The sequence below is a fragment of the Coffea eugenioides genome, unplaced genomic scaffold, assembly GCF_003713205.1.
Source record: "Coffea eugenioides isolate CCC68of unplaced genomic scaffold, Ceug_1.0 ScVebR1_2756;HRSCAF=3842, whole genome shotgun sequence".
NCBI classification, from domain to species: domain Eukaryota; kingdom Viridiplantae; phylum Streptophyta; class Magnoliopsida; order Gentianales; family Rubiaceae; genus Coffea; species Coffea eugenioides.
The window spans coordinates 1,683-13,519 of record NW_020863270.1 but is presented as its reverse complement, the minus strand read 5'-3'; the positions used below and the strand labels follow the sequence as shown (position 1 = coordinate 13,519).

Genomic DNA, 11,837 nt, shown 5'->3' with positions numbered 1-11,837 from the left:
CCTTGCAGCTAAACCCACAAAGAAAGAAAAAGATAATGCTAGGGGTGAAGTGTAAAACTTGTTATAATTTGAGGGAGATTTACTTTAATTAATCCTTGGGAATATGAACATCTTTTTTACATTGTTGTCATACAATGTTAGAATTGACTAGTGATCTTGGGTAAAGTATAAGAGATAGTATTAAAGAAAATAAAGTGCAAAATTTACTATACCTGAGAGGAAGTTGTTGTAATTAGTCCCAAAATTTATAAGGTTCAGGAAATCAGGTGTAATTTGGATTAAGTTTGAGAGGTTTTGGGCTACTAGCTCTTGCAGATGAAATTTGGGAGCATTTTCTCTAGGTTCCCGAGGTTTCTGCCTATGGTACCAAACAAATTGTTTCCAAGTCAATCTTTCAAATTTTGACATCAAAAGAAGTTTCAATGAACTAAAGTTAAAGAAATGGCAAATAACCATTACAATTTTGTCTTTATTATTAGTAATAAGAAGGTTATATAGCCGTAAAGCCATTGGACTTGTAGTTCTTTTAATTTGTTTTATGTTTTGTCTAAAATTTTGGACTTTATTTTCCCATTTTTTATTTTTAGAGTAGGTGTTTTCCATTATTTTTTTTTTACAGTAGGTGTTTTCCATTAGAAGATGCAGCAATTGTGGCATCGGACTACCCATCCCTAATGGTCAAAAGGAAAAAATAAAGAAGAGGAATTAGTTAGATCAAAGTTTGACCTCGTGAGGATGTAAATCACAGTTAGAGAAATTTTAATATAGTAATTCTTACAGATGTAGCAGAAATCACATATCTTGGTCTCCAAGTCCTGGGTTGTTGAGTTGAGGTAGGAGAGTGGGACCCAGCCACTGAATCTACCCGTTATCTAATTTAGACATGCTCACATTGCATTTTTAACCATTTTAACACCCTTTTGTAGAAATACTTACTTTTCAATTTCGGTATTATCAAACCAGCCCCTCAAATATATTCTCTTGTGATTCTAGACCCTTCACAAATGGAGTACTTTTCTTTCAAATTATGACAGCTTTTAGAGAACCGTCCATCCAAACTTCCGTAGATTTATTTTTCTATCTTACTTAGATGTTCCTACTTGGATATTCAAACGATTCTTGTATGGACATTTTCCAAGGAAAAAAATATACATATATGTGTGGAAATTGGAAAATGTACGAGTCAATTTTTGAAAACAATATTATTTATAGAAAAACAATTCCTAAACATGTACACATTTACATCATTTTTACCTTTAACTCTACGAGACACACTGCTATATAGACATATCTTATTTTTATGAAATGGCAATCCAAAAACAAATTTCCCATTTTAACAAACAATAAAACTGTATAACCTTTTTTTAACATGCAAAGCAAACAAAATAGTTAATAGGTAGTCTAAGGATAAATAAGCTCATTCAAATAATTAAGGTTGCAATGGAATATGATCGAGTTGAACTTTAACCTAATCAAGTTATCAAACGAGTTTTTAATGTAAAACTTGAGTTTGAATTCATCCTCAAATTCGAAGCTAATCGAGTTTGAGTTCAAGCCTACTCGAGTTTTAAAAAAATAATTATTTTATCTTTTAAAAAATTACTAAAATCGTCATTGTTCCTTAATAAATAATAAAAATGTTAGGAATATATATGTAATTTCATTATTAAAATAAAATTTATATATATGTAAACATACACTTGCGAGTTGAGTTTCTCTATACTCGACTTGAGTTCGATAGTTTAATTTAGTCAGCTCTATCTCAATTCGAATTTCATATTGACCGATCTCAAATCGAGTTTTGATTAAAACGGCTCACAGACGGTTTAATTCATTCGCAGCCTTACACATAACCACAAATGATTTTTATAGCTATTATTGCACCATTAAATCACAGCCATATTTGAGCTTGCACAAGTGATTTGCGGGATCAATGGTTTGCATATATGATTTGAAGTACAACTCACACTTTATTGTGTTGTTTCATTAATTCGTATAACATACAAATACTGTACAACTAAAGACTACTTAAGATCGCTTATCATTTATAGCTTACCAACAGTGATGGTGTATCAACTTGCCATTTAAGATTTGGGTCTAGCCTGTAGATTACCACGTTGCAATAATATTTTCTCTTTACTTGCAAGCAATTGAATTAAGAATTTGGTTCTCCTTACCTTTCCTTTTTCCCTTTGCTCTTTTTATGTTTAGGCTAGTACCTCTTATTCCTTATTTGTTGTTTGGTCGTTGATTTTTCGTAGGCTTTAGTATAATTCCTCTTAGATTATTTAACTATTCTACGCTAACCAAAATAGAAAATTTTTAATTCATCACTTTTAAAATCATTTACTTTTGATTGGTGAGATTCGGCCACATAACATAAAAATGCCGTCGTAAATTCTTTTTTTGTTTTTCAAAAATTTCATATGTCAATAATTTCCCTAATATCCCGCTCCAATCACTTTTATTCATTTATTTATTTTTGTGTCCATCACTTTCTTCTCAAGGACTAACCCCTTATTCACGTATAATTTCTCTCGCAACTCAATGCTATTGATCCTTATAATCACTCTTACTCTCTTCTATCAATGCACAGCCTTTCTCAAACGTCCTTGAAACGTGTAGGATCAAGCACGACTTACCACCTTAGCCTTTCTCCTATCTATTCCCTTAATTTTCTTTTAACTCTTTTCATTCTCCCTTTACATTTCTAAAATGAATAGAAGTTACTTGTGACGAGTTTGCTGTGGTACCTATTCTTGGCTTCAGCATCTCACGATGTTGTACGATTTTTGCCCGAAACAGTTTCTAATTTGTTAGACATCAAAACAGCCGGTTGAAAACCGTTGGTTGGAATGACCAAGTTATGCCAACTAAATATTTGAGAATTACATTATTAAGACAACTTAAAGTATCTCAAGGACTATTTCAGCAGTTAAATCCTTTTCCATTTTTTCCTTTTGTGAGGAATCTTGAAAAGGATTTACTTGCAATAATGGAACATGCCAGATGGTCCAAACTCCAAATGCATCAACAATTTCAAACTTCAAAGCAATAAAAAGTTACTCCATTTTTTCCACATGCATCATAAAAAAAAAAAAAGAAAAAAGATCATTCACAAACCTCCTCTGTGGTTTCCCTTAATATCACTTAGTGCTCTCGTGGTTTCAAAAATCTCTCTTATTTCCCATTGATTGGCATGTTTTGTAACATTGTTAGCCCTTGTGCATTAAAAAAAAATTCATAGATGAGGAGAGATAATATAATTTACTTTAATTTGTACCCCTTCTTATCCTTTATATGAATATGAAAGCAGCAACTAAAACTAAAATAAACCTAATAAGCAAAAGACCAATTGAAAGAGATGTAAGTGCAATAAGGAAAAGTTGCAGCACATAAGTAATTTTACAACTTTGCGATGATTAATACTCCAACTTTAAGATTATAAAGACAGCAAGACAACAAATAAGAAATACAAGTTTAATGGCAAAAGGAGCCACTTTAAGAGGAAATTAGTAGCAAATATTGTAACAAATCATTACAAGTTCTAATATTAAAAAGCACTCTTATAATTCACCAATATCGTTTAGTATAAAGAATAGATTTTATTAATTACAATAGGAAGGTGACAGTCAGGATTTTGAAAATGAAAGAAATCCAAATAAGATATATTTGCTTCTAATATATATTTGATTTGCTTTAGATAATAGTAGTATTAGAAATTCCTTACCTTTTATTACTATAGGATTTAAAAAATGTCACAATTATAAATAGTAGTTTTGTTAATTGTTGTTGCTTTTCCAAATTCCTTTTTTTGTTTGAATTTTCCTTAATCAATTAAGGATTTTTAGATGCGTAATATCATCATTTTCTATCCATGATGAAGAAATCTTGTCTTGTCAATCTGATAAGGGAGACAAGAAAGATTTTTAAAACTATAGGGATGCTAAGTGATATTAAGCCAAACATCAGGGGAGCTTTGTAAATTATTCCAAAAGTAAAAATGGAAACAGAATACAAATGACAACCAATTAGGACCACAGTCCACACAGGAGTTGGTGAAGCAGTTGGTGAGAGAGTAGCAAGCCACTGACCCTATAAATCACCCCAAATTCCCCACGCAACAGATCTGAGCTCTATTCTCCTTTCTTCCTTCCTCCACGCTAGCGAATTCTACTTATCTTGGTGTGATTTTTTGGCTTGACAGAAAGCTACTGCTACAGCAGCATTGTGTCGGGAATTCCTCGCCGACACCGCTGGAGCATTGACAGATCAATCGAGGTATACATATTTTCGATTGGATTTAAATTTCGTTGATAATGAAGGTGATTGAGAAGATCCAGAAGGCCGCCAAGGACGAAAACAAGGTTGTTTTCTCCTTCGAATTCTTCCCACCCAAGACAGAAGATGGCGTCGACAACCTGTTCGAAAGAATGGAGAGGATGGTCGTCCATAACCCGAATTTCTGTGATATCACGTGGGGTGCGGGCGGATCCACGGCGGATCTGACGCTGGAGATCGCGAATCGGATGCAGAATATGGTCTGCGTCGAGACCATGATGCACTTGACGTGTACCAATATGCCTGTGGAGAAAATTGATCACGCTCTGGATGCTATAAAATCCAACGGCCTCCAGAATGTCCTTGCTTTGCGGGGAGATCCCCCTCATGGCCAGGATAAGTTCGTCCAGGTGGAAGGTGGCTTTGCCTGCGCTCTCGACCTGGTAAGTTTGCCTCTGAGTTTGATTCTGATTGTGTTCGTTATGTTCTGATTGTTGCTCATTCAATTAAGTTGATGTTGATTGTTTTACGCTTGTTTGATAACATCGTTAATGTTTACTGTGCATATAGTACCATTTAGTGCTAGTTGGGTGTGAACTCTGGCTACATTTTGATGTTGGTGATGAGTAGTTTTGAGCTGTTTAATCTATTTAGGTGAAACATATTCGTGCCAAATATGGGGATTATTTTGGGATCACTGTTGCTGGTTATCCAGGTGGGTTTTTAGTAATTCAAGTTGTTGTTTTGGACGATGCTGTGTTGATGTATTAGTGTAAAGAGTGTAACCATGATGTTAATGTGGTGTCCTTTCCTGCTCAGAGGCTCATCCTGATGTTATACCTGCTAATGGGATTGCCCCGCTTGAGGCATATCAAAGCGACCTTGCCTATCTGAAGAGAAAGGTTTGTATTTAGCCCCTTGATATGACGCTGTCTTTTGAATTGTGATTAATTTATTCCTTTTGGCTTTTTCCAGAGGTTTGGATGTGGGAACTTAAACTTTCTTTTGCTTATGGTGGTTGATTCTGAAATTTTCTGCAGGTTGATGCCGGAGCTGATCTTATTATAACTCAACTCTTCTATGATACTGATATTTTCCTCAAATTTGTTAATGACTGTCGCCAAATTGGCATAACTTGCCCTATTGTTCCTGGGATTATGCCCATCAATAATTACAGGGGCTTCCTTCGTATGACCGGCTTTTGCAAGACTAAGGTAAAGGCCGCAATTAATAGCATTCTTTCACAAAGATCAAGAGTTATGTGGGCAAATGTGCTTTTTTAGAAGGTCATTTGTACACAAGACAGATAATTTTTTATCTTGTGCATCAATTTTTTCTATTGTACTTTAAAATCTTAACACTTGAGAGTCTTTCTAGTGAGTGAAAATTCACTTATTACCATGCAGCTACTCTAACATACTACTGGACATATACAATTTGCAAGAATTAATAATCAGATCACAATTAGTCTTCTGGTCATTGTGAGCCTTAAAATCTAAGGTTGTGAATCTTTTCTGCATACCTTCCACCTCTATAAGTTTATTCCTCTCTCTATGCATGATACTAGGTATTTAGATATGTAATATGTCAACTTCTTTAAAGCATATGTTGTATTAGTCCTAACAGTTCTCATTTAAGTTGACACATTAGTTTGCTTCACTATGCTTAACAGTCATTGTAGTAGTAAATAAATGTTCTGCTCATTCTTATTTAACATATGAAGAATGATGACAATTTCGATTTTATTCAAATAGCAACTATGTGGGAATGCAGAATTGATACAAATCCAGTATCTCTAGTTAGTGCTGGTTAATTTCATTTTAAGTGATTGGCAACTTGTTGAACTATGTGGTTACTCAGACAACATTAGGTGCTTGTGCGTTTAAGTTCCATACTAAGTTTACTGAATAATTGTAGATTCCTCCTGAGATTACTGCTGCCTTAGAGCCTATCAAGGACAATGAAGAAGCTGTGAGAAACTACGGGATTCACCTTGGAACTGAAATGTGCAAGAGGATTTTGGCTAGTGGAATCAAGACATTGCATGTTTATACATTAAACATGGAGAAGTCTGCATTGGCTATATTGATGGTTTGTTGTCATTTCTCATTATCCCTGTGTGGGTTATCTAGTCATTTCCATTATTAGTATAGTGCTGGAAGTTAGTGGCTTATGAAAGCTTGCATGTGTAGAATCTTGGTCTGATTGAGGAATCAAAGATTTCAAGGACATTGCCTTGGAGACGTCCCACTAATATTTATCGTGTTAAAGAAGATGTTCGCCCTATATTTTGGTATATAATACTGAATCAGCCCATTTTTGCACTCCTCTCTCTCTCTCTCTCTCTCTCTGTCTGTCTCTGTCTTAGTGATTTCATCTATTATGTGGATGATTATCGAAAACTCAAACATTTCATCTTTCGTTTCTACTATTGCAGGGCCAATCGTCCAAAGAGCTATATTTCAAGGACCATAGGTTGGGAACATTACCCACATGGCCGATGGGGTGATTCTCGAAATGCATCATATGGAGCACTTTCAGACTATCAAGTATGGAGATCTTAATAACTTTTTTTTTCTTTTTATATTTTAAAGTCATTGACTTTTACTTTTCACTTTCTGCCTAAGCATATGTTATCATCTCCTAGTTCTTTGGGGTGCTATGTAGTTTTTTGTACTTTATCTGCCATTGCATAGGTTTTTAATTCTTAGGTGATTGTAAATGTTTCTCTTCCTCTGTTTTGCCTTCCAATTGTAACCTGTTTCCATAGAAAACATCATAGTTCTGCAAGTTGTAAACTTCTATCCATAAAATCTAGCAGAGCTTTGCGTTTAGGGAATGGTGCTTGCTAAGTAGAAAAGAGACTATTTGAAATTTCGTTTTTTTTATATGATTCTCAAGAGGAAGTGTTGGAAGGCTATGATTTTGATGATCAAGTCCATGCCTTGGTCTAAAGCCCTACATAGTTGATTTAATAATTTTGCCACTACAGCTTCTTGATTCCGATCTTTATTTACTAGAAATAAGTGAAATGTCAGTATAGGATTTTAAAAGTTTTTTCTTCCCTGTAAAAAATGGCAAACTATACAGACCTCCTTAAAGCATTCTGATAATTTTAGATTCTTAGCATGAGGACAGATTTTCTGACTGAACCATTGCTGAGTCATAGGTAGTTTCAACTTCAATCAAGAGATTTACCTCCTACTTTTTACTGTCTAACTTAATGATCCATTATGAGAGCACTGTCCCATCTGATCTTCTCCTCTTCATATGCTGCGAGTCAGCAGAATATATTTCAAAGTGGCTGGAATTACTGAATTAACTCCTATATGACTCTGGCTCTGTTGAAATTCAGGAAATCCATGAGGATAGTAAGCATTCCTAAAGATCTTTCCCCCCTCCTTTTAAGTAGCTTTTTGCGAGGATCCTATAATAAGAAGCCTTCCTGGTACATGTGCAATTAAAGGTTTAGAAATTCAAGTGGATAAAGAACAACTTGACTTCTTTATATGGTACAGGGAGATTTTATGGTCTGATGGATCATTTTCTGGTAGTCTTCTGTTTAATGATCCTTTTTGTGCCAGATGTTCATATCCTCTCATGGTTTCTCAAAAGATCATATGTTTGTTTGAGTTCCTAATTTTAGGAGTTGATCTGTATCTCCAACTAAATACCAAGTCACAGGAAGAAGCATAATCAAAATCTGGTAATGGGAACCCTATAATGGACATTAACTTTTGAATCTACTCCAGGTTTTGACAACTGTGAGGAGTTACAGCCCATTCTACCATCCTTGATTTTTTTAGAGCACTTCAGATTGACTTTTCAAAAGTTGTTTGAAACATTAGAAGTAACATTTTATTATAAAGTTCAATCTCTAGAAAGCTCCTCCAAGGTGCTCATAGAGACAACAACTTTCTGTTTCAAAAGAAAAACTGAAAGCATCCTTTAGTTAAATTACAAAATTAGAACTATCTTGAAGCAAATGAGAACAGGCCCTTTACCTGTGTGTAATTATTTTAAATTGGTGAAAATTCTTTCTCATGTGCAACAAAGAATGAGTAATAGAATGACCTTTGTTTTCAGCCATGTTTTTAGAGAAAGTTTTACAGGGAGAAATAAATCATATCACCTTCTGTTTAGATTTATGGACCTTTGACCAAGTTGTTGATGCTTAATTCATCTTATTATATATTCCATTCATGTGGCTATGCCATAAATTTTAAACAGTTCATGAGGCCTCGTGCACGTGGTAAGAGACTTTCAGAAGAATGGGTTGTCCCTCTAAGAAGTTTACAGGATATTTATGAGGTACAATTACTCGTTACATTTTTACATTCATCTGAAGAAAGTACTGTTTCTGCGGAAGCTCTGATTCTTGATGAATTTCGTCACATCAGAAATTTAAGCAATTTTGTCTCGGGCAATTAAGAAGCTGCCCATGGTCCGAATTAGATGGCCTTCAGCCAGAGACAAGGATCATAAATGAACCGCTGGGTGCTATAAACTTAAAAGGTTTCCTAACAATCAACAGCCAACCAGCAGTTAATGGAGTAAAGTCTGACACTCCATCTCTTGGTGAGTTGTTTCTTACCTGGAATGCAGATTTTTTATTTTATTAATTTTGTTCAAGAGTAATACCTGGGACCCTGTCTTCCCTTTTCCTCCTAAAGTTTGGGTCAGGTGGAAACAGATCCTCACATGCTGAAAATCAGTATTCTTTTTGAATGAATTTTTTCTTAATAGAAACTTTTAACATTTGCACGTCCCTTTTGTGGGTCAAACTCCATTATAAACTCTTCAAGTAGATATTGAATTTGCTGGGTATTTCAGGAATGGGATTGACTGCTGCACTATTTACTTCTATGAAGTTGATAAATTTCTTTAGATCAAAGAAAATAGGGATCAAACTAGAGCAGTAATTTAATGTCTTTGCGTTGATCCGGGAATCTGTTGATCAACATTGGTATTAATAGATCGGATATAAGGAATTCTTGAGAAAATGACTTTTAACTGCTCTGTATGTAAACATGGTTTGCAGGATGGGGTGGGCCAGGTGGATATGTTTATCAGAAGGCCTACTTGGAATTTTTCTGCTCCAAAGAAAAGTTGAACTCTCTTGTTGAGAGATGCAAAGGATACCCATTCCTCACCTATATGGCTGTGGATAAAGCGGGAAGTTGGATTTCAAACACCAACCAAACTGATGTGAATGCTGTTACATGGGGAGTCTTCCCTGCAAAGGAGATTATACAACCTACCGTTGTGGATCCTTCCAGCTTTGTGGTGTGGAAGGATGAGGCATTTGAAATTTGGTCAAGAGCATGGGCTCAATTATACCCAGAGGCTGACCCGTCCAGAAAACTGCTTGAAGAGGTTAGTTTCATCTCTTTATGTCTATTGTATGTCAATCTTCTTATACTTCTAAAGCATTGCTATTTACTGAAGGACTAAAATATTTGTACAATATTTGGGATGACAACAGTAAAAACAAGTCCTCCCCACCCCTACCAACCCTCTCCCCTAACACAAGTAAATGAAATAAAAATGAATTGAATCTTACAAACGTGAAGATATATCGTTTTTGTTCCGTCTCTTAAACATTGCTGGATTGGTTTCTCGACTTTTTACCATTTTTTGTTGGGAAGAATCAATTGCCATTACAACCTTAAATTTGCCACCCCCCCAACAAAAAAAACCACCAACACAAACCACTCTCCCCGATTCATACAGTTAAGATAATAAAAAAATCAATCGCTTTGTCTAATATGTCACTTTATCTACCTCTCATTTTTGTCGTGAATATGTTGCTCAAAACATGTCAAAATTAAAATATTTTAGATAAAAAATTTATGCTTCAAAGTGGGAGTAGCATTTACTTTGACGGATAGTTTTCCGTATCTCAGAGGTTTGTCTAATGGCACTGAGGCAGTGGAGGGGTTTAGGTATGAAGCATTTGCGCCCCTGCAGTTATTGATGTCCGTCAAATTTGCATGATCAGGATACTGGAAATACTTTGCTCTCCTTCTATATTATCTCTTACAGCTTTGTTCTGCTGCATTTCACAATAGTGGAGAAATGTTTGATGATTGATAGTACATGGTCTGTGGCATATGTTTTAACCAGGAAGCAAATTGATTTTGAAATTTGATGAATAGTTGTAGCGTAGATAGGTGTATGTGTGTTCTCATGGATTGTGAGATGATTGTTAGAAGGAATTAGGAGTGGGATACAATTAGTTGGTCAAGCATTGTGGGATATCACTTGTTGCGTTTGTCTAGTATATATTTCGTGCATTAAGTCTACTGCAATTGCTTTCTTATGTGCGTATGTGTGTTCTTATGGATTGTAAGATGATTGTTAGAAGGAATTAGGAGTGGGATACAATTAGTTAATTAAGCATTGTAGGATATCACTTGTGTCGTTTGTCTAGTATATCTTTCGGGCATCAAGTCTACTGCAATTGCTTTCTTATTTCTTGATGTAAAATATTCAAAACTAGAGAATTCAGGTTCATCTCTTTGGATCAACAACAGTAAGACTGAAGAGTAGTGGTAGGTGACACAATTTGCTTATGTGCAATTAGTCTAAACATTTACAACACATTGATTACAAAAGCAATTAATTGCATGTTATGTTGCTTATCATGGATTAATGATTGTCTTGAGTTGCTAGTCATAATTGGCTATCATTTCTATTTTTGCCTGATTTTCCATTTCCCATTTTTCCATTTGGTCCTGGATGTAGAACACTCATTGACTACCTCCAACTCCTTGTATGGGACCAAAAATTTCACGTGGTTGCTTCCTTATCCTTGTAGGTGCGAGACACGTACTTCTTGGTCAGCTTGGTTGATAATGATTACATCAGTGGTGATTTATTTGCAGTCTTCAACGATCTTTGAAATGATTAGCAGTACTCGGGGAGTCATCCTCCATGAAGTCCCACTTTCTTCTCTTGAAATTTCTTTTCTTGCTGTAGTAAGATTATTGCTTGTCATCTATAATGTTTAGGCTAGCCTCTCATTTTATGCAACAATAATGACAAAAGCAGCATTATAATACCTGATATTCTTTCGGATTTTGGCCTTGCACCTCTTGGTAATGGAAATTCTCTTGGCATTGCAAGCTGATTCATTGTTCATGTCGAGAAGTCTATAGACGATATCTCATGACTTCATTAGAATGTTGCTCGGCAAATTTTGAGCAAGTTTGTTACACTCGAAAAAATTGAAATTTGTCTTTGTGATCTTTTACGTGTCATGACTTCCAAGTCGAGTTTTTTATGTGGAATATGGTCTGGGTATAATAAACCAAATAGTTGTTACTATTAAGTGGTTTAATATTCATTCGAATCATCACGCATTTTGATCAAGAAATAACAAAGGGTAAATAGAAGCCACAGGACAATATTATGACTGTAAAGTCTCTGGTTATTCAGCTATTAAACTTATCAAATGACTTAATTTGTAAATTTACGAACTTGTATCTATTTTTGTGCACAACGTGTTGATTTCTCTTCAAATTTAACTGGAGGTGCATCTATAGGCAAATAGG

At 35.0% G+C, this 11,837-nt stretch overlaps 1 protein-coding gene across 1 annotated transcript; it reads left to right on the top strand.

Moving 5' to 3' along the window:
• The first annotated feature begins 4,091 nt into the window (after positions 1-4,091).
• Positions 4,092-11,424, top strand: LOC113757125 (methylenetetrahydrofolate reductase 2-like). Its single transcript, XM_027300530.1, has 11 exons — positions 4,092-4,724; positions 4,936-4,996; positions 5,101-5,183; positions 5,322-5,495; positions 6,199-6,372; positions 6,474-6,574; positions 6,719-6,830; positions 8,512-8,592; positions 8,682-8,859; positions 9,323-9,657; positions 11,102-11,424. Exons 1-11 carry the CDS (start codon positions 4,320-4,322, stop codon positions 11,183-11,185), a joined length of 1,788 nt encoding a protein of 595 aa, XP_027156331.1. The 5' UTR covers positions 4,092-4,319; the 3' UTR covers positions 11,186-11,424.
• Positions 11,425-11,837: the final 413 nt, after the last annotated feature.